The 26654-nt window shown below is 47.6% G+C and overlaps 1 protein-coding gene across 15 annotated transcripts in view; it reads right to left on the reverse strand.

Moving 5' to 3' along the window:
* The window catches only part of SLC4A4 (solute carrier family 4 member 4), a 215152-nt gene that overhangs the window by 31681 nt on the left and 156817 nt on the right, over nt 1-26654 (reverse strand). For all 15 annotated transcript variants that reach the window (XM_054202257.1, XM_054202265.1, XM_054202259.1 and 12 more), the window contains 6 exons: nt 20990-21147; nt 12474-12561; nt 10985-11139; nt 10428-10541; nt 8832-9006; nt 4125-4258 (listed from right to left, as the gene is read on the reverse strand). In XM_054202257.1, coding sequence (XP_054058232.1) covers nt 4125-4258; nt 8832-9006; nt 10428-10541; nt 10985-11139; nt 12474-12561; nt 20990-21147 — 824 coding nt within the window. The remainder of the gene's footprint in view (nt 1-4124; nt 4259-8831; nt 9007-10427; nt 10542-10984; nt 11140-12473; nt 12562-20989; nt 21148-26654) is intronic.

A 26654-nucleotide genomic window follows, 5' to 3' on the forward strand; every position in this document is an offset into this window, starting at 1 on the left:
CACCAGCTGAAGACCTAACCACGGTTTACAAGTCTTCAGAAAAGCAATCTCCTGCCAAGCCTTGCACCTGGGAGCCTGCATTTCCATCTCTCAAGCCCTTGTGCTATCAGCAGAAACCAAAACATCAGCAGGAGAAGATCCAGGAATACGTGGCAGAAGATGATGAACCCCAGTGCCAGGATGTGGCAGGCTGTGGAGAACAATGGAGGAACTCCATCGTTCCTTCCCGAGAAGTCTGTTTGTCCCTTGAGGCTGCCATGCCCTGACGGCGTGGAGTCGAAAGGCAGGCTCTCAGGACCAAACAAAGGCGAAAAGCAAACGCCTGAGCAGATAAATCCCCGCCGGGGAGGTAATGCCTGCTCTGGGGAGGGAGCGGGAGGTGGTGGGGCCAGCAGCCCCGGCCAGCCCATCTTCCCTGGAAGCCAGGATCCCTGCAGTGTTGAAGGACAGAGGAGGAAGGGCAGTTTCTGCGGCAGGTCTCAGAGCAAAGCCTCTAACAGCATCGGAAAGCTCTGGGGAGGGGACAGGGCCCAGGAGTTTATCCCTTCCTTCCCCCAACTACATGAAGCGGTGTAAGAAAAACTGAATGTCTCTCCCTGTGAGCCTGCCTTTAAATAAAAAGCAGCAAAAGACGTCTTCAAGATGCTTCAATGTCTTCAAGACATGCTGCCTTCAAGACATGCCGCCTTCAAGACACCTTAGGAGTGCAAGCTACACCAGATAACCACCCACAGCTCCAAAACATAACAGCAGAAAAGCGCCTTCAAGTCCCTCTCTGAGGCAGGAGGAGGAGGAGATTGCTGGATCGCCCTGCAGCCCAACACCTCCAGGACCGTCTGCGGCGAGGGGACAGGCGTGGGACAGCAGCGGCTCCTCCGGAGAACCGCGCATGCCTTGGAGAGGGCTGAGCTCCGAGCGCAGGGGGACAAAACACTCGGTAGGGTGCTTGCAACCTGGCAGAACAGGATGCCTCCAGAGCCGGCTACGGGCTGGTCCCACCATTTACTCAAGTCCCCACTGCAGATGGACTCCCTCAAACCTCGGGTGATAACAGAAAAAAAATGTCCTTGCATCTCTCCCATGTCCAATTTTGAACGGGGTGCCCCAAGCCCCTGTGCCCCACCACCAGCAGCAATCCTGGCCAAGAGCCGGACTCGAGGGCCATTTTCTCCTGCAGGGTATAAAACCGCGGAGAACAAAAGAGCACCTCGACCCGGGGGAACCACAGCCTCGTGACTGCAAAAGGGGAGAGAAGGCTGCAGACCAGGCAGGGTGCCAGCTAAAGGCTGGCTGCTGGGCAGCGTCACGCGCTTCCGTAAGGAGCCAGGGTCGGATATCACGAAGGCTCGGACATGGTCGGGCATCTCCACTCCAACCAAGCCTCTGCCAGGCTTTCTCCTCACCGTAGACAAACATCTCAGGGAAGGCTGCAGCCTTCTCACACTGAGAGTCTGACCTGGAAGAGGGGTCAGGAGCAAGGAAGAAACAAAGTGATGATTTAGAAGAAGAGAAAGGAAAATAATAATAATAATAAAAGACCCCAGTGACAGCTCTCTGAAACATCCGGAGCCAGCGCCTCAGAGAGCGGGAGCTGCCATCCATCCGACCGGCTGGCAGAAGCCCAGATGGCATCCTGACTGCACACCACTGAAGAACTTCTAAAGGTTTTAAAGTTTTTGTTGTTGTGTTTTGTTCTTTTTTTTCATTTTACCCCTCAAAGTCCTGCAGCCCTTCTGAAGCTCAGAGAGTGAATGAAAAAGCCCAGGCCATTTCACACACACGCTACAACACCCTAAGTACTTCTGCCGTGATTAATTTTCCTTCTGGAGGGGAAACTTGCCCAAAAGCCCCGCTTTTGTGGCTGGGAGGCAGAAGGGCTGGGGTCCTGCTTCCCTGGGGAGCCCAGCGCCTCGCTTCCCGCTCGGAAACCCGCATTCATTTCACAACCGGCATCGGAGAGACCTTGTCTGGGAGCCGAGTTGACGCGGGGTGTCCTGTAGCATCAACCCACTCTGCCCACAACGCAGATGCACATCTGGGTACACACACACACACACACACACACACACACACACACGGAGTCAAACTTTAAATGAATCGGTAGATGGGAAGTCTTTCTAATTTTTGCTCCCAGCAGGGAACAGGGTGTTGCGAATACGAACCACCACAAACGCATTATTGAAAAATCACAGCGCTTGATTCCAATTTCCTTGTGAGACAGATTCCCTCGAAAAATCACGCCCTTCTGCTCCGGCAGGTCGTTAGGACAACAGCTTTTATAACCACCACCTCCTCCTCGGGTTAAAAATAACCACCTTCACGCTCCCAAATCCATACAAAGTGTTTTTCCATCTTGCTTTTTGCCTTCCTTCCGCGTGCTGCACCTGGGCTGTGACCTGCCTGCCAGATGCCAACAGCTATAGCATGTTTATTCCTGATTTTATGCATTTATTCCAGGCAAAGAAAGAAAAGAAAGGTGCCCCCCTCTAGCTCTGCTGTGGAGCTCTCGCCAGTCGGCAGCTTCCAGCTTTCCCCCCTGGGCTAATCTACTTTTCTGCCCATTTTTTGCAGTCGGAGCGTTCTGTGAAGTCATTTGGGCTTCAAACCCTGATTATAAAATAATCAGACCCTGCCCGTTTCCTCTCGCCCTGTGCTATTTCCCAGCCACGGCTCACACTGCCGCAGGTATTATCCCGGGAGCTAATCATCAATGAATCAAATCATCAAATAAATCATCTCAGTCCAAAAGAGCCCACTGTGTAGGCGGGGACACATGGAAACACACTGTCTGCCTCAGCAGAAGCTCCGTGCCTCAAAAGACTTCTCCGACACGTGGGGTATTCACAGGAAAGGCACGATTCCATGCTCTCAATTATTTCTGAGTAACTACCCGCAGAGATTACATGTAATGAGGAAGGAGATACAATTAAACGGCCAAACATATACCATGTCTCCTGCCTTATTGCGACCTGCAGCCACGCTCAGCTTAATAATTCAATAGACTTTTTCTAAAAATAACCGCCAACGGCCAAAGAGCTGTTCCACGTCACAGGCGACTGCTTTTGAAAGGAAGCCCAGTAACGCCTTAAACTCCAAAAGCTCTTGGTTTTGTGTACCGGAACGAAAGTCTTTCACAACTTGCGGTGCTGCGAACACTCCCTGATGGGCAAGGGAGGGCTACGAGCCATTTGGGGCGTTTTCTGTATAACCTACGATGATCTCCTTGCAAAGCACCGTCCAAAGTACCCTCAGTCCTACGCATAAAATCCCCAACGAATACGCCGATTCCTGCAGGGATTCTCATTATATTTTGGCAGGGTTGCAGATGTGGGAATAGTAGATGAGAACACCTAACAAAAGGGGCCGCCTTCAGCTCTGGGTGTCAGCTATCATCACTGCAGCAACGTTAACACGGAAAAAAGGAAAAAAACACGGAAAAGGAAAAAGAAACAAACCCAAGAGCATTTGAGGCAGCAAAGCTCCACCGAGGAATTCTGGGGACAAACAGAGATCGAGAGCTGTTTCTATCACAGACACTTTTGCTTTTATAAGTATAGAATCATGGAATGGTTTGGGTTGGAAGGGACCTTAAGGATCATCTTGTTCCAACCCCCTGGCATGGGCAGGGACACCTCCCACTAGACCAGGTTGCTCCAAGCCCCATCCAGCTTGGTCTAACAGCGATTCTTTCAAATGAATACTAATTTAAGGACAAATTTTTGGTAACCTTGAGACCTGCGGGATTTTGTTAGTGAAATCACCAAGCGTTGGGTTCCTTTCTTTGCTCCTATGGGAAGCAGCCAGGGAAGCCCATGCTGGGGCTGGGGAAGAAAAGGACGCTGATGGTAACTAGTGCCAGCTTCTCATGGAGGACAGACCTGGCCAAGAACATCCAAGAAGCCCCAAGGAGATAGGCACCCCCACAGCGGGCAGTGCCCTGGGACATGCGTGCCTGGGAAAATCCCCGATGTGATTGCGCTGCAGTCTCAACGAGCCACAAAGAGATGTTTCATTCCATGCACTAAATCCCCTCCTTCCCCACCGCTAGCCATCTCATTCCCTAGCTAGTGTTTCATTAGTGTGAGACATTCCTCCCCTCCTCCCTCCTCCACCCCTGTACTTACTTGCTGAAATTGAAGAGGAGCCGTTCAAAGACAAGGACGGGTCCTGTGCTGCTCAAAATGGTGAGAGGCTGACCAGCAAAAAGGCAAAATATCGCACCGGTGACTGCTGTGCCCAGAAAGCTCTCCAGCACGCCCTAGGGTAGACACAGGGGAGAAGTGAGTTCTGCTGAATAGCCCCTTCTATCAGCGCTGTTGCAAGAAAACGAGGAGTTTCATCAGCGACCGGTCGTGTGCTGTATGCCGCTACGTCCGAGACTAAGGGAGGACCATCTTCAGCCCTCTCCCGCGGCTGCACGCAAAGTTGTGTTCATCCCACACAATTCATAGTTAGTCAGGATAACCAACAACACCCCACACACACCAACTTCTTATTTCTGAGGCCCAGAGTTTAATAACGCTATATTCTATTTTCTGTTTGGCGAGGGGAGGGGAGTGTTTTCAAAGACCACTTGAAAGACTTGAGAACTCCTCGAACATCTCCCACGTCTTTGACAGTAACACTGCCTGTCTGCAGGGCAGAGGATGGCCAGAAGACAGCGCCGACATCCTCCAGGACAACCGAGGGGGGTGTGTGTTTTTTCTTTCTCCAATTGAGCGGACGCTCTTTCTACATAAACAAGATGCCTCTCTTTCAAGTAACTGTTTTAGTAAGCAAGACACAAACCAAACAAGGCTACTTCATCCAGCAGGCGTGTTGAGACCCAAGTTCATCAGATGTCACCAGCAAGTCATAAATTCCCTATTTAACAGGCTCTACAATTACCTTTGGCATGTGTGGCAAAACAGCTTTGCTGGAGAAGGATAAAAGAGCACGCCTGATGCGTTCTTGGATTTTCACGTCCAACTATAGCTGGACAATATCTGCTTTTAAAATGCAAAATGTGGATGAAATATAAATGGCAATAAAACGTGATTATTGACCGAGCGTGCGTCCTTCTACAAAAACGGCAGAATTTGCTGGACCTTGCCTCATTTGCTCTTATGGAAACTCATCTGTTTACACTTGACTGAGTTTTAAAGGAACAACGAGAGCATCATCTTTTACTGAGCAAGACATGCACCCTCTCCAGGAATACTCACCCAACAGCCAAGGGCACATTTAAGCCCTTTATGTGCTTCGTCGTAGCTGCGTCTGGATCAGCAGCCTCATTAATACTGCACGTGCCGAGTGACCAGCAATTAATGGCACAAGCAGATCCTTCTTCCCACCCAAGATAAACAGCAGGGTCGGAGTTGCAGTTTCTGTGACTTATCAGTGGCATCGGGAAGAATTTAAATTCAATTTTGTGGCTTTTTTTCTTGGAAAGACCCAAGTTACTCTTTACACTGAGGCAAGTATATTCATACTGTCATAGGTCCAACCAGTATGTTACTATGTAGAGCAGAACGTTATTTTTTATATCTACTAAATTACTAGCAGAACTTTCTCTAAAGCAATCATAAACCATTTTTTTTCTGGCCACAAACATGATCTCAAAATACCAGTGGTCAAGCGCTGTTATTGCTGGGTAATTAAAGCAGCGGCATGATGGCTGTGCAGAGAAGCTGCCGGAGAGGGGACGGAAACGACCTTGGCCTTGGCAGGAGGTGACATCCTTGGTCCTTTCCATTTCTAAGTGCTATCGGTGACCCCCATCGCTCAGCCCTGGCCCTTGCAGGCACCAGCACAAGGGAGATCTGGTTGCTCTGACACCCTGCAACCACGTACAAGGGTTACACAGCGCGGTGGGGTTGGAAGGGACCTCTGGAGATCATCTCGTCCAACCCCCCGCCAAAGCAGGGCCACCCAGAGCAGGTTGGACAGGAATGTGTCCAGGCAGGTCTTGAATATCTCCAGAGGAGACTCCACAACAGGCTTTGACAGGGGACACGGACGGGAGCCTGCGAGCCTTTGGGGGCCCGGTGAGGATGAGACAACTGCTCCCAGGGCAAGGAACGGCATTCGCACAGCTGATCCCCCTCGCTCCTCCCGCATTACTCACGGAGAGGGCCCTCGCAGCCAGCGCATCTGGAATCTCTTTTCCCTGCATTCCTCCATGTGTCTGTAGCTAAGAATAGTGTCTTTTCTCAGAAACATAAAACTCTGAAGTGAGCTTTTAAAGAAACGTTGGCCGTGTCAAGCTCTCCAGGGCAGGCGGCGCGGGACGGGCGGTTTTTAGTGCCTGACCCAGCGGTAGTCACAGAATTATTTACAAGAAACAAGAAGTATAAACCGTGATGCGGTAGACCCAAAACTACCATTTTCTATGAGGACAAAATATCTGGGCTTCTAGTGCTGTACCGCCGCCGTAGAAGCCGGCGCAACCTTCCCTTACATTTCAGAGAAAAAGATTTGGCACAGCTCATGCCCTTACGTATCTTACACAAACCCACGCTTTCCCACTGCGGGAATACGCAACGGTTTTAGCATCGCTTGACATGAACCTGGTCTCCAATCCCACCGAGCAGGTCCCTGGAGCTCTGGGATGCTTCGCTCCGGCTCTGGTGACAGAGGGGTGAAGAACATGCAGTTCTGCTCCACCTGCCGTCAAAACCCTTTCCAGGCTCCTGCAGCAGCCAAAAGACCCAACGCCTTTTCAAACAAGGGTGGTGAACGGTTTGGAGAAGTGAGGTGGCAAAAGAAAAGCCAGTTGTGCCCAGACTCTCTAAACCTCTCGTCCACCAGCAAACGGTTCAAAAAAACCTGCTGGTACTTCACTTTTTAATCAGTACATAAATAAAATCCAGTAAATTCAACTAGTCGTTGTTATGCGAGAGGCAAGTAAATGTTGAAGTGGATAAATTAGAAAATAATAGTCAGTGTTCTCCTGCATTGAGCTGTGGCTATGTTGTGGACTGACCGGAGGGATTTTGGTTTTTCTAGCAACTCAGTGACAATTTTCCTGCACTTCTGTGAATTGAAGTTTAATGACAAACTGGCTACGGGGAGCGGGCGGCCACGGGGACAGAGTATGTGAGCTCACAGCACGTCTGAGACACACTTTGGCGAAATGAGACTGTCACATTCGACAAATGAACACCATTTTAAATCGGAGGAAGGCTGCACACTCGGTTATAAGCCCAGCGAGAAGGCTCGTGAGGTTCTTGGGAGAATAACCTCACCCCAGCATGAGAGGTATTAACAAAACACATTTATGCGTCAGCCCTTGGCAGGTGGCACAAGGGTCCCCCAGGAACACAGGGATTATTGGCTCTTCTCCTGGAGGCCTACCTTCTCCTGTCACCCCTCCAACTTCCTGAAATGCAAGGCGGTGCTTTTTAAAATAATCATAGAATCATAGAATCATTTAGGTTGGAAAAGACCCTTGGGATCATCGAGTCCAACCATCATCTCCACTCTACAAAGCTCTCCCTTACACCATATCCCTTAGCACCACATCTAAACGAGTCTAATCATTATTTTTTTTTTCATGAGCATTAAGAAACTATACTGCCACTTTCAGTGGCAAAAAAAATATTTTGCTCCTCAGTAATAAATGTTCATAGGATACAAAGGTTAACGGAAGAGACTCCTGGACACAATAAAGTGATTACGGGCACTAGATTTGGAACCAGGTAACACTTTCCCTTCCCTCCTCCTACTTGGAAGACCGTACCTCAGATAGGTGCAGAGCAGACAGAAGAGCGATGCTCGCTGGTGGATCCTGGAGGCTTTTCCGTTCTCTGCCACTATTTGCTATTATTTCTTTTTAATTGTGCATCACGCATCTGCTTGCATGACTGCCGAGGAGTCGAGTTTTGGAAGAGGTAAATTGTATTTATGCAGTGGGGAGGGAAGTTTGGCATTCCACCAACTACTGAATCTTACTCTACCCTGTAATTTATCACGGGGCAGTCTAGAGCTCCAGATAGGTGTCCCCTTTTTCTATGTTTGGTTTAATTAAACCTCCCTAAATTAATAATTCAGACATTATCACTGCGAGCTTAAATATTGTTAGGAGATGCAATGTGGCTGCACTGAATCTATCTAAATACAACCTCCTATCTTTTCTTCCTCTTCAAAAAGCCAAAGGAATACTAAAGCACATGGATAGAGTGTAATTCTGCTCCAGAATCACGAAGGACCTACAGCAGTCTCAATACAGAACCCCTTTCCTTTAGGCTTCATCTAAAACTGAGCCAACCTTTGAAGCCCCAGCGTTTATCTCCACCCAGCCCATCTCTGGATACGCAAAATGGTTCTCAGGATCTGAGCTTCCACTATTACAAAATTCATCTTTCTAAAGAACTCGCATTTTCCCTCCTCTGTCACGTCTCTTGATTTACTCGCCTTCCTATGAATTTTAGGATTTTCTGTTCGCCCGAGAGGCAGAAGTCCAGGGCTTGTAAGAGTCACACAGAGGACACAGCGCTGTGCTCTGATGACATGGAAAGTCTGAATCAGACTTAGTCAACTTAAGTGGACTGAGCCGATCCAACCAAGACACAAACACAGAGTAGATCAGAGGAACTTCTCTCTATGGAAGGAGCCAGGGCCTTCTCTGTGGCCTAGCCATCTTTCAAACACCATTTAAGGTAACTCTTGTACAATTTTTCAAAGGACAGCCCTCCAACAGCAGAGAAAGCAACTCAACTTTCAGCGGAAACACAGGATACCTCTATTAATTGTACCCAGAATTCAAGCTTTGTCGGTGGCCAAACAGCCCTCTGACTGTAGCCAGCAAAAGGCAAACGACATCTTTGTTGCTTTGAAAAGCTCCTGCTGACCTGCATGTTCTCCGTAGCGTCGCCAAGCAATCCTCCGAAAGTGATAGCGTTGGTCACTGTGGCCAGGTAGATGAAAAGAATGGCTGAAAGGGCTTGAATATTTAAAGCGTCGTAGAAGTCGCTGGCGAAGAACGGCGCTTTCCTCTTTATGTCTTTGATTAAGCCACCACAGAATCTGAAAAGACAAGCAAGAGAAGACTCGTGGCTAAATGTTTCCCAGTGAAAGTCACCGAGATAAGTAATCGGAAACGTTGCCAGAAATGAAGTATTATCAGAAAGGGGTGAGATCATCACATTACATACTAGTCTTATCGGTCCAGGGATATCACTGAGATAATGCTGTAAGGAAAGATAAAATCTTGAGCGTGTGATACAGCTGGAAAGAGACAAATCTCAGGAACATCAGCCCTACTTCTGCTGAAACAGACCCCTGAAGTTCGCAGTTCAGGAATCTTGCCTGTTGGGGTGTTTTTCTCCCAACGACATTGGTTGATGTAATAAAATATATTAACTCTAGTCTAAATCCCTGCCTAAATTTCTCCACGTGGCAGACACAGGGGTTGGGTGAGCCAAACCATCTGCTAAATGGAAAAACGCTTCAAACCGTTAACCAGAGACAGAACTAGAAGTAAAAACGCAAGTAAGTGAAATCATCTTGGAGCACGAGACAGCTTCACTTGCAGATGTATTTTTTTTTGTACCGTCACAGGCAAGACCGTATTTAACTCTTATACACTCCACGCGGCTCTGATGCTGCCAGCATGAAAAACGTTCCTGTTTTGCCTCTTGTTCCTGTGTAGACAGTTCACCACCACCGCCAGGACTGTTCAGGGGCTCTGTACGCAGAGAGGACGGTGGCAGACAGGCACACATTACTTTCTGACCCAGAATCAGGACGTTATCGACTGACCTGTATGCGCCAAGGTGTAATTTCAGACTTTTCACCTGGAATTTAGATATTCTCCTAGAACTTAAATAAATACAGAGTGGGAGGGAGGGCACAATGCCACCATGAAAACCTGCGTATTGGCCCTGAAATGCTGAGCACACCATTTTATGGCCACCTGAACTGCATTCCCACTCTCGTGGACTTTTACATGGCACACACGCAGAGTACTAAAGCAGAGTAAGGCCTCGGGCTCTGTTACCTTCTGTATTTCTACCCCGTAAAAGCCTTCGTCTGTGCAATTCAACCACTGCAGGAATGTCTGGAAAAGGGAACGTCTCTGCTTTTGGCTAAAGCACTTCCAGTAATCCAAGTGGAAACCGTAGCTGCGCCCGCCACGGTTACCCCCCTTACGGTTCATCTAACTTCACAGACTTTCAACAGCCAACACCTACCTGGGCCTTCTTTCATTTTTGAGTGCCTCATTTAAGACACTTTGTAATTTGCTGAGGCTGGACGTCCAGAACCCTTCAGACAGTCTCATACTGGGCACTAAAAACGCCAGGACACATGTTGGGGTCCCAGCTCGACCTACACAAACACTATGTCGGGATGGAAAGCAGAAGGGGTGAAACGGTTCTGGCCAGGGGAGCGCTGCCACCTTGCTTGGGTCACACCAGATCCATCACGCTGAGCGGTGCGTTACCCACCTGCCAGTTCGTTGAAGCTCTTCACAGTCCCCGTGGCCCCCACCACCGTGTCCTCCATCATGAGGCGTGTCTCCATTCATCTGCAGGTTCTCTCCACCAGAGTACATGTTTTTTCTAGAAAGAAGGCAAGCCAAACTGAAGCTCACTGCACTGCCCACGGGCTCCACAAAACATAATCCACACACAGCTCCTCCAAATGAGCGTCACACAACCTATCCTGAAGCCGCGTTGTACAAAGGAGACCAGAAGGCTGACCTGGTGGCAGCCAGCGTGGAATGTAGCGTGTCAGAAAGACCAAGCAGAACCCCAAAGAGGCTGGATAACCACGATGGGTGTTATAATATGCCTACAACATCACCTTAAAAGAACTGCAAGAACGTCCTCCCTCCAGCTATTAAGAAAGACCTGAAAATATCTAAATAATAAGATGCAGGTCATGCCGCAGGTGGTCAATAAACCTGGTGCACCCAAAGCAGCAGCTCTTCCCATCGCCTTTTCAGAACTGATGCATACTGTCCTTCCTGACGGAGCTAAAACCGCCTATCTCCTGCTATTACCTTTTATCTGAAGAAGGAAGAGACTTGGGGGGCTCTATCCTGATGGCCGGATCCCATTCCCCTGGGGGGAGCACGATGACTTCATCCAGAAACTCATCGATGCCAGCGATCAGGTCCTGCCGGTCCTTGGCTTTATAGGCAATGTCGTGGAACACCTGCAAGGAAAAGACAGACTCCATGGGGATATGGTTTGCATCTCCTGTAGCCCAGACTCCAGAGGCAACTACCAAGTTTTATTCTACAAACCCAACTTATTCGTTCTCCAAAAAGTATCAGGACACTCGGCACAAGGGTGTGTGAACCTCAGGAAAGCCCCTTCCTTTGGCTGGTCATTCAACAATAGAAGTTCTTTTCTTAACAGCATATTTCTAATTTTTAGCAAAATATCTGTTTCTAACCTTCTAAAAATGTTACTAAAGCAATTAACCATTTTGCTTACCCAAAAAAAGTTTTCCTTTTCCTATAAATAAGGAGTTTTGATTATCCTTTGAGAAGCCACTTTTACAAAGCCACAAAAAAAGGGTCGATCCTCTTTTCCTACCTACTTCACTCTATCAAAAAATAGGTTAGTTTTCAACCCTGTGACCTAGAAACGATGACAATATTTACTCAAAAATAAAAACAAGAAGCACAAACTACTTTTGCTAAAAGAGTCAGTATTATTGATGAAGAGTGAATGAGAGAGGAGAGGAAAAAGAGCATTAATATTGAATTTTACAGAAATCTTCTGGACTGCTCGGAGTGAAGGTGGCTCAGCCCACATGACAGACTTAATAAGAACAGTCAGGGGTAGGAAGGAGGGCTTTGGGGCTATGGAATGACAGAAAACAGAAGAGTTGAGACCAGCCGAGCGGTAATTAAGGGAACTGTAGGAGACCAGAACAACATATGGAGAAAGCAAGAAACAAACACAACGTAAATCAGCCCAGATGCGCAGAGCCCACGGGACACTGGAAGAAAGAAGCCGTAAATGAATACTGAAAGCCCCATCGTCTCAACGAGGTGTATGATTAGCAAGTAATTGCTAGCTACTCATGGATAATATATAAGCAGTGCCTGAATGAAGAAGTGCTCTGGGATCCAGAGCAACACACAACGGCACGTCCTGGGTGTGACCATTTCTGCGGTAATTACCTGGAGCGTAGCTGCGGGTTACTGGCATCCTGGAATGTGACACCAGGCGCGCACCGCGACAACAGTAATTCAGAGATTAATTCACAGTCTATTTGAAAGAGCGACTGCTAGCAGGAAAATACGCACGATGGGCAAAAACTTCCTATAGTCATGCTTTTACAAAAACATGAAGCCAGATGAAATAATTATGTGAACAGATGGAATTAGGAAGTGATATTTGGATATTTCAAACTTATGTGCAGCCTACCTATGCGTCCATTCCAGTCGACCACGCTGGAGGAAAGGACATCATTATTAGCTCATGAAGTGAAACCTGGGAGAAACCATCTCACACGGGAGATGTCAAGACACCTACCTCATCCGACATCAGAGTGGCGATGGCTCGGCCGATCTCATGGTAGGACTTTGCTTTGCCCTTCGGTCCCAGTAGAATGAAGAGAAATCTGAAAAAACAAAGATTGTTCTCATTCAGGATAAAAAAATGGATTGTTTATCACTTACACAATATCTAGATGGAAATTCAGCTTAAAAAAGCTGTGGCCCTTGTTAGAGATCCAGTGGCCTCCAGCTAAGTTGGGAGCAGAGGTTACACCCTGCAGCCCATCGTGCTTACTTGGACAAGCAAGACACTACCCAGAATTTTTCTCCCCAAAAGCCTTAAAAGTAGCCTTGAGACCACTGTGGCCAAATGCTATCACAACCCTACGCAGAAGACGCTACCGTCCAGCAACCTAGACTTCGGGATGAGGTGAAGAAAGGATGTTCTTCCAATGCCCAGTGCCTGGAAGTGAACTACGCACGACAGATGCGGCTCTAGCGCTGAGCGGTTGGGAATCCATGCCCTGTGCACCACAGAAAGCCCATCCACCTCCATAGTGACTTACTTGCTCACATGTTGCTGGTACAGAGGGAAGACGCTATTAACAGCTTAGTTGTTACGGAGGCAATTTAAGGCGTAAACCTATTCCAATGGTAGGCACCATCAGCGAGGGTGACTATATCTACAAGGTATTAGGAGTTCGTTTCTTACATGATCTCTTTGGGCAGCAATTCTACCCAAGTCACTGCTAACGAAGTTTGAAAGAACACCACGATATGAACTTTGGAGATAGGAAATTACCGCTCTTGATCTTTCCTGCCCTTGCTTTTGTCAGTGCTAACGTGCTATGAATGAGGACTCGCCCACATGGCGTTATGTTCTAATGAGATTCCGTAATGGAAAAGGCTATACATGGGAAATGGATGGTTTTGGCAATAAAATTGTCTAGCAGTTGTGCCAGAATAATGGGAATGCTGGTGAAAGGTGACTGGATTTTCCAACCTCTTAATTGACACTCATTAGAAAAAGTTTTAAGTATGGCCTCAAGGTTGGTTGGATCTTCAAAGGTACCTAGATCCTCCTGGCCTGGAATGAAAAACTAAAAAAAAACCACCACCATTCAAATAATACTTAATTCAGGAAAGATCTAAGCCTTATCTTAAACACTCATGGTTCCTAAATTATGTTTTGTATCAATGCTGAAATGGTAAAAGCCATTACCTCCTGTAGAAATACTCTAAAGTTGATTTCATGCTGTAGACAGGTGCCAAGCTGGCAGTTACTTACTCACACAACATCTACAGCCTTGGCTGTAGAAACATGAGCTTCCTATAAATCCCCTGTTCGGATTTGTCCCAGGAAAAAAGATTTGGTTCACGGCTATGACATGAAAATACATCTGTCTTCATGCTCATCTCTTCACCTTGCCAATTGGTTTGTGAAGAAAGCCCTGTTCCTTCTGTTGGCCATCTCACATCGTGGCCAACATTCGGTGGCCTGTGGGACTTCAATGGAGACCAACCATGCCGCTCAGATGGTCTCGTTTGAGGCATTCAGCCGGACTCTAACTAGTGACCTCGAGATAAACGTCTCTCTGTCTCGCACATCAACTCATCCTTGCAATTAGCAACAAAAGAAGTCACATGGCAGGAAACCAACTTCTCCATTTCACCTAATTTAGCAAAGACTGGGAATTATTGGGGCAATTTTCAGCAAGCTCAAACAGAAACACTAATAGCTGCCCAAAACAACTTTAAAACTGCCTGAATTGAGCCTTTTTCCAATTACAGCCATACCTTTCAATCAGTAATGGAAAATAAACACACTATAACCTTTGCTAAGCTGCCTCATCTAAAACCTTTTGCATTACCTTCCAGTGTGAATTTGGGTTAGCTCCAACTTCCAGGCACAAATTTCGATTGTCTCCCATAGCGAGATTGAAGAACCCTCGATAATTTAATTCCTTTAAATATCCTCCCCTATTGATCCAGTCCCCCGTAGCCGTCTGTCAGTCAGGCTAAGCCATTGGAGGCTTTTCTCCTCTCTTTAGTCACTTTGACGGCTCTTCTGCAAACCTTCTCTGATGTATCAGCATCTTCCTCAGGGAAATCATCCAAGAGCTGGCAGTTTTGGCAGTGCAAATACACAGATGAAATAACCTACGTTAACTATATGTTTTCTCAAAAGCTGCTGATAAAACGTGAAACAGAAGAGGGTAGAGAACTGTGACACCTCACCAGGAGTACTTCTCCCCTTACAACCACCGTATTTAGTATTATTTTAGCCTCCTGAATCAAAATATCATGAGGTACTAACTCAAATGTCTTATAAGATATATTATATCCAAACAAGTACTTCGTATTTTAAAAAAATCTAAAGCCCTATTAAAAAAAGGCATCAAGATAGGAGGACGGGATCCATAAATACATATTAATTGGTATTACTAAAAGTAACGCTTCCTAATCAAGTTCTTTCCGAGGCTTTCGAGTGCTTTCCCTAAGGTTCACAGGGAGGTGAGTAAGCCATACACGCCTAGGTCATGTCCTCTGCTCTCCTCCTACCTCCTGGAACTTTCCTTGTCTTTCACGAGTTATTACAAAACAACATGAAAGACAAACTGTTCCTCAGCCAACTCTTTTAAAACCCTAGGATGCAAATTATCCAAATACATTAAGTTGAAAAAAAGGCTCCTAACTTCAGAAGTTGCTGTTCTCCTCATTTTCCAGGGGAGCGAGACATTTTCTAACCATCTTCTGAAATAATTACACCAGCTGGCTCTCTTCCAACGCCTAACAGAGGTACCTGAACGCTCTTGCATTTACTAAAATCTTCTTGAAAACAAGCAGCTTGTGACAATTTCTAAATTCTTTTGTCCTGACCGATTCAGCTCAGAATTGCCTTCAGCATGTAGAATGAGACCTTTTAAAGGACCAAAATATTACAAACACAACAACATTAATGCATTTTAGTGGTCTGGATGAGATTGTGTTTGCATGCATTTAATATCATTTAGTTAATGAATACTTCCGCCTGAGAAAGCCCTCCCTTCTAGCTGCAACATAGTCCTCTCCTCTTCTTCTGCCAAGATGAAGGCCAGCACAGAATTCCTCTCTGCTGCGTGCAAACGCGTGCCGAGTTATCAGATGTCCACTTCTGATACCTAGCATTGCTAAGGATGCTTCAACGCAGAGAACATGAGGTCTCACCTCATACCACTGAGCTCAAAGGCTCTCTGAAGCAGTAAAAAAATTCACTGTTTCTCCTGAACGCCTCGGACAACGGCTTACAGACAGGGCTGACAGCCCTCGCACCCAGGACACCTGGTCTTGAACTTCGTATGACCACACCAAGCGCTCCGAATCCTTTGCTTCCAAGCTGATAATGACCCAGAAACTCAGTAATTTATTATTTTGTTTTACCTAAAGCACTATTCCTCCTCTCGTTTTTGCACGCTTTGCCCTTCGTAAGCAGATGATGACCACCGATAATGGCTGATTCACCTTTTAATCATATGGACTATGCTACCAAACCCAACAAGAGTAAGTTCATTCTCCCAGAGGAGTAATTCCAATTCGAAATGGACAAACGTGCCCTGGCCAACACACCGTAAACCCAGCCAATGCACGCGGAGGATCTAAACGTGCATAAACCAGCAATACTGTGCCCAAGCCCGGTACCATGGGGTTGTGGAGCTAACAACCTGCTAAGAGCGAACACAACCCTCCTGGACCTTGGCGGGAAGTGACACCAGAGACCGTGGGGCAGAACTTCCACCTAGTTTGCCCCAGGAAGCAACGAGGCTTTACGTGCTGTGCTCCTGAGAAATTTGGCTAGAAACCTCCCCAAAATCACATGAAGAGCACACTTAGGAGGTGGGGAGTGACCACAAAGTCAGTGCAGCACTAATATTTTGCCATCCATTTGGGACACCCTGCAAGAAATTAATAACGTCCAGGACTATCAAGTTCCCACACAGGTTAAGGGTCATGGTGAAAACTGTCCCAGGACCAAGCCTCACCACGGTCTCTCCACAAGCTGACCATCGGGGCAGGAGACAAGGTCATTGTGTGTCCCGTGCTCCCCCCTCAGCACCCCTCCCAAAAAAAAATTAAAAAATTAAAAAATAAAGAGGAAGAGCAACTAAAACAAGATTCAAGTTGAGCCTGCTCATCCATGCCTACCTCCCAAATCTGGAGCAAGCAAGAGCAGCAACTCTGTAAGGGTTAAAAGGCACCTACAGGAAGGAAACTAAGAAAGGTCCTGAAGAAAATGTTATTTTTGAGAGGGGTGAGGGGAAGCAGCCCTTCTGTTGCTGGACACCATGTGAGATGCCTGCAAGGCATCCAGCATTTCCAATAGAGATACACATTGATGGACTCAAGGGCTGAAAGAACAGCCTCTTGATGTGTTTTTCCAGTAGAATCTATGGCTTGGACCACTGATGAAAGGAGCACAACTTCAGACTGCAGTAACAAAAGGAGATGGTGAAGTGTTTGGTCCGTCTTCTATTTCCCACAGGTGATCCCTCAAGTTTTGGGCACTGTACCAACACGGCAAGCTTCTCACTTGGTGTCCAACACACGAAGGCAGACAGACAAAGATAATCCTTTGCTGCCGGATCTCCCATTTCCCAGAGCAAGTCCTTCTGCTGGAAAAACTGCTAAAGGACACAGCCCCGAAAACCATTTCAATGCTGTAATTAACGAGCAAGACACACATTTGAAGAGAGGCAAGACACACTCGCTTACAAAGAAGAAAAGATGCCTTTGGAGTTAAAAGCTGAAGCGAGGAGAATCTGACTCCTGGTTCTGCCACATGCTTCCTAAGTGACCTTTGGGCAAGTTGCTTCATTTCATTTGAGACTTGTAGACGCAGGCAATTTCCCAGCACTACATATTAGACTGTGCAAGTCTGTGCAGCTTATCTCCAAAAAAAATCTTTCCCTTGCTCATTCTTCATCTTTTTTTTTTCCCCCATCAACATTACATTAACGCAGCAGACCTCAACACATAATTGCGCATCTCTTTTACGAACATAAAAAGCTACACATCTATTACCTTGTCCAGAGGAGAAGCAGCCATACCCAAGCCGTGGTGCAAGCGCTGTAGCCAAGTGCTTGCCAAAACGAGGAGTTCATAGCACCGCGCAATTACATTCCACCTGAGAAAACCCAAGTCTCTAAAGGTTTTTTCAATCCGATCGGTAAAAAGAAAACTCGACACAGTGAAAAGCTGGGGTCCCCCTATACCCATCTCAGATCCCCGATTTTTATTATTAGGGCTGTATGAAAGCACCCTGCTGAGAAACTTTTCCTGGAAAGTTCATCAGATCTTGCTGGTTTCTTTTAAATACAAATGTACTTTCAAGTAAAGGAAATACTTCAAAGCCTTAGCAAGGAAGCGTGAAGGAAAAAAATACAGAGAGAATTTACATATCCAAGGAAGAGTCATTTCTACACAGGAAATCCTATTTCTACAAAGCACACAAAATTCTGTAACTTACAAGAAAAATCCAAGCCAAAGAATGTGTGGAGGAAGAAAAAAAACCCAAAAGAACCAATAGCAGAAATTCCATTTAAGTGGAAGCCTACATGCTGAATACTGTCTACCTTATGCACACCGTAACAATCCTTCTTCTTCCTACAGTCCTGGGTCAACAAGAATAAGCCAAAACAGAGCAAGGAATATAGATATCATGAGCCTTTCACCTCTCAGGGCTTGGTGTCACATTTAAATCTCCATCACAAGACCGAGGTCCAGCTAAGGGATGCGGCCGATGCCCTGATTCTTCGACAGTCCTATGTAAGCTACCGCTGCCCTCTCCCCGCAAACCCTGCCCGGTCAGTGCTCTGCAAAGCCATCGAGATGGCTTCATGCCTTTCTGCACGCTGTGTGACACCATGTCACTGCTGGGGATGCTTCCCCCTTTCTCCCAGCCCCTCGGGAGGGCTCCCCCCATCCTTCCGCTGCTGATCCACCAAGCCCCGTGACCGTCACCTCTTCAGGGCAAGGCACTTTGCTGGCTCCTGCGACATATTCGGTGTATTTGTAGTTGCTAAAGAGCATGAGATTTCCACCTAATGCAGAAACGTGACCTGGATTGCTGTGCAAAGGCACCTCCAGCCACGGATGTCACCATGGGCATAGATGGCCACGTGAAGGCCACCTCCTCTCCATGTCACAGACCAGCATGGCCACAGCCCTGTGCTGAAATCCGTGTGTTTAACCCCCCGCCGGCCCCATATAAAAATAATCCAGTGCTTTCTCAAGAGAGAGGCAGAAGCAGAGATGCAGGTCGTGCTGCGGTTACTCCATAGACCGAGGTCACCACACTCCTGCAGCAACCCACAGCGCTGAAACAGTGGGTCAGTTTTGACAATTTTACCAGGAACTTGGTAATTTAGAATCACAGAATCGCCGAGGTTGGAAGGGACCTTTCAGATCATCGTGTCCAAGCATCAACCTAACACTGACAAAAACCATCATTAAACCACGTCCCTCAGCACCACGTCTATCAGTCTTTTAAATACCTCCAGGCACGGTGACTCCACCATTTCCCTATTTAACAAAATAAAAGGAAAAGCGCCAAGGGAGAGAAGGCTCCAGCATCTTGTGGGCTGTTAAGTGCAGGTCCAACCGCAGGGACGCCGTGAGAGATGACCGAGGAGACGCTCGCTCCATCAGAGCTCGTCTGGGCCCTGATGGGATTTCCTTGATTGGATTGCGCAGGATGCAGCCATCGCAAATGGCTCTTCATTACTCAGGAAAGCCATCTAAATGAGCCTCTCTGCTTTGATTAGGGCTAGAATTTGGTTTGGAGGACAGTAAACAGATAATAGTATTTCCTGGAAAAAATGTTGGCATGGAAGGACATATTGTCTTGATTAATGCTATTGAGTAATGAGGTTGTTCAGCAATCCTCGATCTAACTTCGTGGCTCCCACTACCAAAACAAACAATACCTAATTTTAGGTCTGCCGAAAAGCATTCGGAGATGTGTTTTTTTTTAAAAAAAAAAAAAAAAAAAAAAAAGAGTAAGTGGGAGTAGACTTCGAAGCTGAAATACTGATGAATAGAGAGCTCAGTAATGCTGAGGAAGGAGGAATAACCTTTTATAAAATTAAACCAGTTCTATCCCCTCATACTCCTACCAGAAAACCCGGTGTGTGCAAATGGTTCTTGACGTGGTTATTGTAAGGAGCCACTTAATCAAACTTGAAGAAATACAAACCGTGCTGCATTACTAGAAGGCAATTAAATAGCAAAACTAGATCATCTTTTTCCTTTGTTTTGCACATGGAAATAAGGTATAGATTATAATAACCATATAACTGTCATTCCACACAAGGGCTGTGATTCATTCCAGTCTCAGCAATGCACTAGCCACGTGTTTTGTCACGGTACTACCTCTCTTCTCACAAAATATCACTTGAGACACCCTCAAACCCTCCAGGCATTACTCGAATTACAACTTTCACTCTGTACTGAAAGCCCTTGAAACCCCTCACATAAAATATGTATTTGCACATTAGCAAAAGGTGCAATTTGAACTCTGTGATTACAAGGAAAATGTGAAGTAAAGCCTTTGTAAGGTGATACCAGAAGGATGCCGGAGCCCAGGTGCGTGGTGGGGAGGTGAGAGGGGACGTTGCAGACCCCCCACCTCCAGCCTCTCTGGCCCTTCCCCTCGAAACTCTGCTCTGCTCTGGCTCTTGGTGCACTTCATTAACTTTTAATAGTCATATTTTTTACGGTTCTTACCTTGGTGGCGTGCTACTACATAATGCTCACGTACAGCACACGTTCTGGACGTCTATAGTGGTAATTCTTCCCTACTGCATTACATGATAAATGCTATGCAATTGTATAACTATGGGTAATATTGCTAAGAATTCAAACAGGACTTTGGTCGATATGTACACTCACTGTACGGTTATGCAGTTTCAAGCAGTGAATTCCAAGATTTAAGAAGATATATTCATATTTGCGAGACTCAGATTAATTCGCAACATGAGTCACAATAAATAAAATACATGACATTTTTCTCTGAACCATTCTGTGTTGCAAAGCAACATGGAGCGTGACCACCCCGACAGAAATATATCCCCCCAGGTTTCCTTTTTTTTTTTTTGTCTCAGCAGGGCCAAAATCGCATCCTTCACCTAATTTGAGTTTTTAAGAGGAAAAATATTAACTGCTAAAACACGCAGAGGGAACCTGAGGTATGCAGAGTGTGTTTTGTGGTGGGGGAATCATAAGGGGCAGGAAAAAAGCCCCAGCAGTTAAATTTCCCATCGATAGTGCCCTTTACTGCTAAGTTGTGAAGTTAGTGTGTTTATTTGACAGCTTATATCTTATAACCAAATTCAGGACCTGAAAATGATGAAGCAGCTACAGTGAGTTTCGCTGCTTTAAATCAATAATCCTTGATTGCAATAATCACATGATGGGAAGAAATGGAGAATGTCTTCTTCTGGCCTGGTCTTTTTATTTTAGAAGGTAGAAATGCATTTTCCAATTCTCGTCCCCTGCCTGGGGGCTGAATTCTCTTACCGGGTAGGTACGGGGACTTCAGTCAGAGCACCCAACATGACCGCCTGCTGCAGCCGGACGAAGGCAATGAAAGGACTCTCCAAGAAGTCGACCTCCCCCACCAGCACATTGGAGGCCTCAGCATCACGAGGCAACTTCTTCATGAATTTATTCTTCAGCTGGAAGGAAAGAAAATTAAGGCTTGTTAGGCATGCAAACAGGAACGTGCCATAAAATTTACCCAGTTTTCACCCACGTTTCCTCCTTGGTCAGAATATAAATTTGGCCAGTGCGTATCATCCCAACAAAGTCTACTGAGATGCAAACACTAAGAAGATGCATCCCAGAAGAACGATGATATTGGTGCTTGGAACCAAGATGATGCTGAGAAGATTATGCCTCTCGGAGCTGCTGTTGCTGCTTACAGACCTGAGATGGTATTTTTGGGGAGAGAAAAACAGTGTGCAGCACTGAGGAAGATGAGTAGGTCTGGGCAGGGTTTCGGGAAGAAGCACTGCATCCCCCTGCTGCATGGCCATCCGCACGATGGGGAAGGGTAGGTGCTTTCTACCCATGAAAGTGCAACTCCACGATCTGCGGTCACCGCTACAGAAACGACTGGCCTGAGGAAAACTAACCCTGAAGGATGGACGCCAGGAGCTGGGCACCTGCATTTCACTGTGTACATGTTTTTTCAAGTTCCAAGGGAAAGAATAAGCTTAGCGTAGGCTTTTAGGAGCACGTTTTAGGAGCCTGTGGCGTCTGCCTTTATCCAAGATTTGCTTGAGGTTGTCCGAAGCCGTTGTTCCCATCGCCTGTGCAGGCCAGCACATGAGGAGTCACCGGGCCAAAGTAGCTGGCGTGCTGGTTTTGAAACTACACCAGCGGTGTCAATAACTGTCTGGGTGAGAGACTGGCTCGTTCCTGCTTCCCACCATCGCCGCCAAGCCCTCAGCCCTCCCACAGGCTGCTGCCCTCAGAGACAGAGCAGGGCGCGGCCAAAGTGGGACAGAAGTACTTGTGCCACCATTAGAGACCTTCTGTCCAGGAGAAACCCCCTTCTCCATTCTTCACAGAACATGTGCCACCATTAGAGACCTTATGTCCAGGAGAAACCCCCTTCTCCATCCTTCTACAGAACGATGGTGGGTGGCTACTACATTCCTCACCTGCCAAGGGTCAGAAGGAAGAGAAAGCCTTGGGAAGAAGTGCAGTGAGAAGGGACATCCGTGAAGGAGAGAGAAACCAGAGAGGGTTTCTGAGGAAAATAAAAGCACCAGGTCTAGCCGGAGAAGCCATCAAAACTGCAGGAAAGTGAGCTAAGAAGATGACCTATAAAGCTGTATTAGTTTCCAGCAATCCTTCCCAAGGCATCCAAATGGTATCCGAGGTCCAACTCCGTGCTCATCACCATTAAACCGGCATGCCAGAAGAAATCCACTGACCAGTGTCGTTCTCGTCAGCCCGCTGCCAGGGTTACTCTCGTTTCTACGCCTTCTCCCAAAGCGTAGCTATAGCTTCATGCTAAAAATAGCTCCTTACAGCCCAAAGGTTATTCCTCTCGGCTCTGCACCCATGTACTGTAATTGCACCACAGCGGGCCCACAGGGCTCTGCAACATGCATCCTCTAGCGGGGAAAAAAAAATATTAACGATGTCCAACTATAGCATTAATTGCTTCTGATTTGATAATGGGAAAACACTACAGCAGCTGAGTTTTAAAAATCAGCCTCTCCTGGCTCTTTTCTGCTGCCTTCCTGGCTCTTGAGATCTCTGTAGCCGGGCACAAAATGGCCTTTATTAAATTAGCTCAAGCAGGATGCGCCAGCAAAGCTCCTGCAGCCTTGGCCACGCTGGTGGAGGACACCACCGCCCCCCCCCTCTTATCCGCACCCCTCCGTCTGCCTTAGCACCCAGGGATTTCGGCGCATCCGCAGGTCCAAGAAGGGCTTTTTGTTCTTTAACTTCATCATCAGCAGAATTAATTCGAAGTTGAAGGCTTTGGGGAAAAACAAACAAACAAACAAACCACCCTGCCCTTATAGCTCGTTCCCAACCGCCCCCCCGCCTCGCCCCAGGGAATGGTTGGAGATGTTCTGGGTTTGTCTGGCGGAGGGTGAATGGGGAGGGAGGATGTACTGCCAGAAACGCCAACGGGGAGGGGGGAAAAACACCCAACTGGGCTACGAAGCCGTAACGAGCTTTGCCAGGCGGCTCGAGGAAGCAGAAAAAGCGGGGGGAAAAGTCTCACGAAAAGGCATGGATTATTGATTCAGCCAGAAGAAAACTGCTGGAACAACCCTGCTTCGGTCAGGATTACAACCAGAGCAAATATCAAATAAGCATCAAGGAGCTCTGCGGAGGAAGCCTGGAAAAGTGCCACCAGTTCTTCCACGAAGAGTGTTTTGGAGGTAATTGGAGATAAATAAGAAATAACGGGGAGGTGGTAAACCCCCAATAAACAGTCCAACTTTGCTGAACAGGTTGGTGGCGGGCTTACGGGGGTCGCTGAACAAGCACGGTGTTGGCCCCACCACAGGTGCCTTTCTGAACCAGAACCGACCCGCAGCACCTCGAGAACAAACAGCGTGGATGATTTTCAAGAGCTACCCTTATAGTGTTTTTTGCTCCGAAGGAGTTTTGCAGCACCGCTCGCCGCTTTCCTAAATCATTTATCAGCGAGGTGATGGGAAGGGTGCAGTCAGCACTTACACTCCGTTTTGAACCATTCCCCAAAAAATCTTCAGGAGGATTTGAGTCCTCGGCAGCACCCGAGAGCAGGGATGGAGGGAGGGAAGCCGCGCAGATGGAAACACTATATTCACTTTCCCCACGCTCTGCTAAACCCGACCGCTAATGTTACGTTAAAGGCCACAGGTCTCCAAGGCTGCCCTTGCCAAAAGGCATGGCAACCTGAAAAATCACACTTTCCCTAAATGCATCGTAACGCTCTCTTATCAGCAGCACCACTTAAGATTTATCGGAAATGAGAGCAATTCCTAAGTCCACGCGGCTTTTATTGCATCTGTTCCTTGGGTCCTAAGGGACCAAGTCGGACTGATTTCTTACATCGCTCAGCACCAAATATTTCATAAAGGATGGAAAACCTCTTCCTTTCTTTCAGGAGCACCTAGCCCAACTAAGAGCAGAGCTGCCCGACACCCTAGAGCAAGAGAAGGTGAAAAAGAGCCCTCGGCTGAGCGAACATACGGCTCCCGGGACCCCAGCAAATAGTCTGCAGGCAAAAGAATACCCAAGGCAAGCGGAAACTCCTTTAAATGAGTCATTAGTTGAAGCACCAGAAACACAAAGCTAACCAAAAGCCCACGATGAAGTACTAAAATTGTACACAGAGAAGCCCTTTAGCTGGTGGCATTACTGTAAATCATACTGTAAATCATCAAAGGCTCCAGCCTTTGCAGAAGAGCCTGGAAGGAACGTGCGGGCGCTGATGTCTCGGAGATCCCTACGTGTCACAGTCGAGTTTGATCACCCCTCGCCTAAGGAAGAGTTGCCAAACCAAACCTTCCGGCTGCGTGAGCTGGAGTTCAGGTAGAACACACCATTTGTTCAGCCACAGCCTCCTTGGAAAGGGAGGTCACAAGCCTAGGAACGCTTGGAATCCATTGTTTTTTGGGGATGGAGCTCTGCGCCGTGCCCCTCTGCTCTGCCCTGGGGAGGCCGCACCTGGAGTACTGTGTCCAGTTCTGGGCTCCCCGGTTCAAGAAGGACAGCAGGGAACTGCTGGAGAGGGGACAGCAAAGGGCTACCAAGATGATGAGGGGACTGGAACACCTCTCTTATGAAGAAAGCCTGAGGGATTTGGGTCTCTTCAGTCTAGAAAAAAGATGGCTGAGGGGGGACCTTATCAACACTTATAAATACTTAAAGGGTGGGTGTCAGGAGGATGGGGCCAGGCTCTTTTCAGTGGGGCCCGGCCACAGGACAAGAGGGAATGGGCATAAACCTGAGCATAGGAAGTTCCACCTAAACATGAGGAGGAACTGCTTCACTGTGAGGGTGGCAGAGCCGTGGCACAGGCTGCCCAGAGAGGTGGTGGAGTCTCTGTCTCTGGAGACATTCCAAACCCACCTGGACGCGTTCCTGTGCCACCTGCTCTGGGTGACCCTGCTCTGGCAGGGGCTTGGACTAGATGGTCTCCAGAGGTCCCTTCCAACCCTATGGTTCTACGATTCTATGAGGCACCAACCGGACACCTCAGCACACGGAGCATCGCCATCAATGCCTTGGACCCACGCTGCTCAAACCATCAGCGTCGCTTGGAATTAAATGCCGGTTGATGGGGAGAGCGGTCCTGATGAGCTGGGATGGGACACAGCCTTCTTACACCTATTTTACACAACGTAAAGCTTCTGTGGCTGTTTGAAAAATCAGCCCTAAGCGAGAGGAGGGCTGAGACCAAAGCAAACCTGTTAGTGAAGCATGAGGCCACGGCTGGCGTGACCTTTTCTGCTGTGGGCAGAGCACCTGCCCCTATGGGTTGCCACCACCCTCCTCACCTGACAGCGCCTGCAGGGAAGCCCCACAGCAAAAGGAAAAACAAAGAAAAATATTATTCAGGCCCAACGCCGATACACAGATACAGTAGGCAAGTAATAATCCCTGCCTCATCCTTCCATTAACACTATTAATAACACAAAATCAGAATGAAAGGGCCAGGCATCGACTTCACCTAAGGAAGCTATAAACAGACAGACAGCTCGAATTCCCCTTCCCGTTTAGCAGCATTTAGTTGCCATCCTCACTGGAATTAAGCGACCAAAGCAAACGGCACCAGCACGAGAAATTGGGAATGCTATCTGTCTGGCAAATATCAAAAATACAGTTTCCAGGCTTTTGGCTCTGGGAAAGCAAAGCTCCCAGGGCTATCCCATCCAGTGGGGAAAACGCTCCACCCCTCCTCTTCTTCTTTACGCCCTTCGTCACGTTACTAATCTCCCTCCTCTTCCCCAGGCCACACTTTTCCAAGCTGAAGACCCTTAGATTATATTTAGCGTCTCCAACAGTCTGTTGTTCCAACCTGCTCTTTTTCACTCTCCCACACACCATTTCCGAGTTTGCCACGTTCAACAACCTCCAGAATCGCGCTACTAAGAAGAGCCAGCGCTTGATGTGGGGACAAGGAGCCCACGTGAAGGTCAGGGTGGGATTTGGCCGCAGGCTCCAGCTCCTGCTTAGCTCGGGGCGCAGCAAAACCCAAACTAAACGCAGCTCTTTCCCCACTCAAAGTAAGGCAAAACCCGAGCATTCAAATTAAAGGCGGCTCATGCAGATTACCATGGGGAGCCGGACTGCTTTGTGTAACTCAAGGAAGGTTCCACGGTCCCTGATCACAGGGAGAAGGGATCCAGCTCCCCAAATTCCCGTGACATCAAAGCCAAGCGCAGCGTGGGGGACCTGGATGGTGGCACCGGGCTGCCCCGGAGCACGATCGAAGGCTCGGGATAAAAAAAACCCTCCGTGGGGACGTGGGGCAAGAAAAGGCGAGGGCTGCATTATTTAACAGAGGCCATTTAAAAATTCCCCTCTGTCTTCTGCTTCCCTTGCGCAGGGGGATGTGCGCTCACCTCAGCACAGCATCGCTTTTCACCACGGGGTTCCCATGCTGGAGCACAGACACACAGAGCTTTTGTACTTCGGAAAGGTTAATTCCCCCAGGAATCTG

Source organism: Rissa tridactyla, chromosome 5 (genome assembly GCF_028500815.1).
Source record: "Rissa tridactyla isolate bRisTri1 chromosome 5, bRisTri1.patW.cur.20221130, whole genome shotgun sequence".
NCBI lineage: Eukaryota > Metazoa > Chordata > Aves > Charadriiformes > Laridae > Rissa > Rissa tridactyla.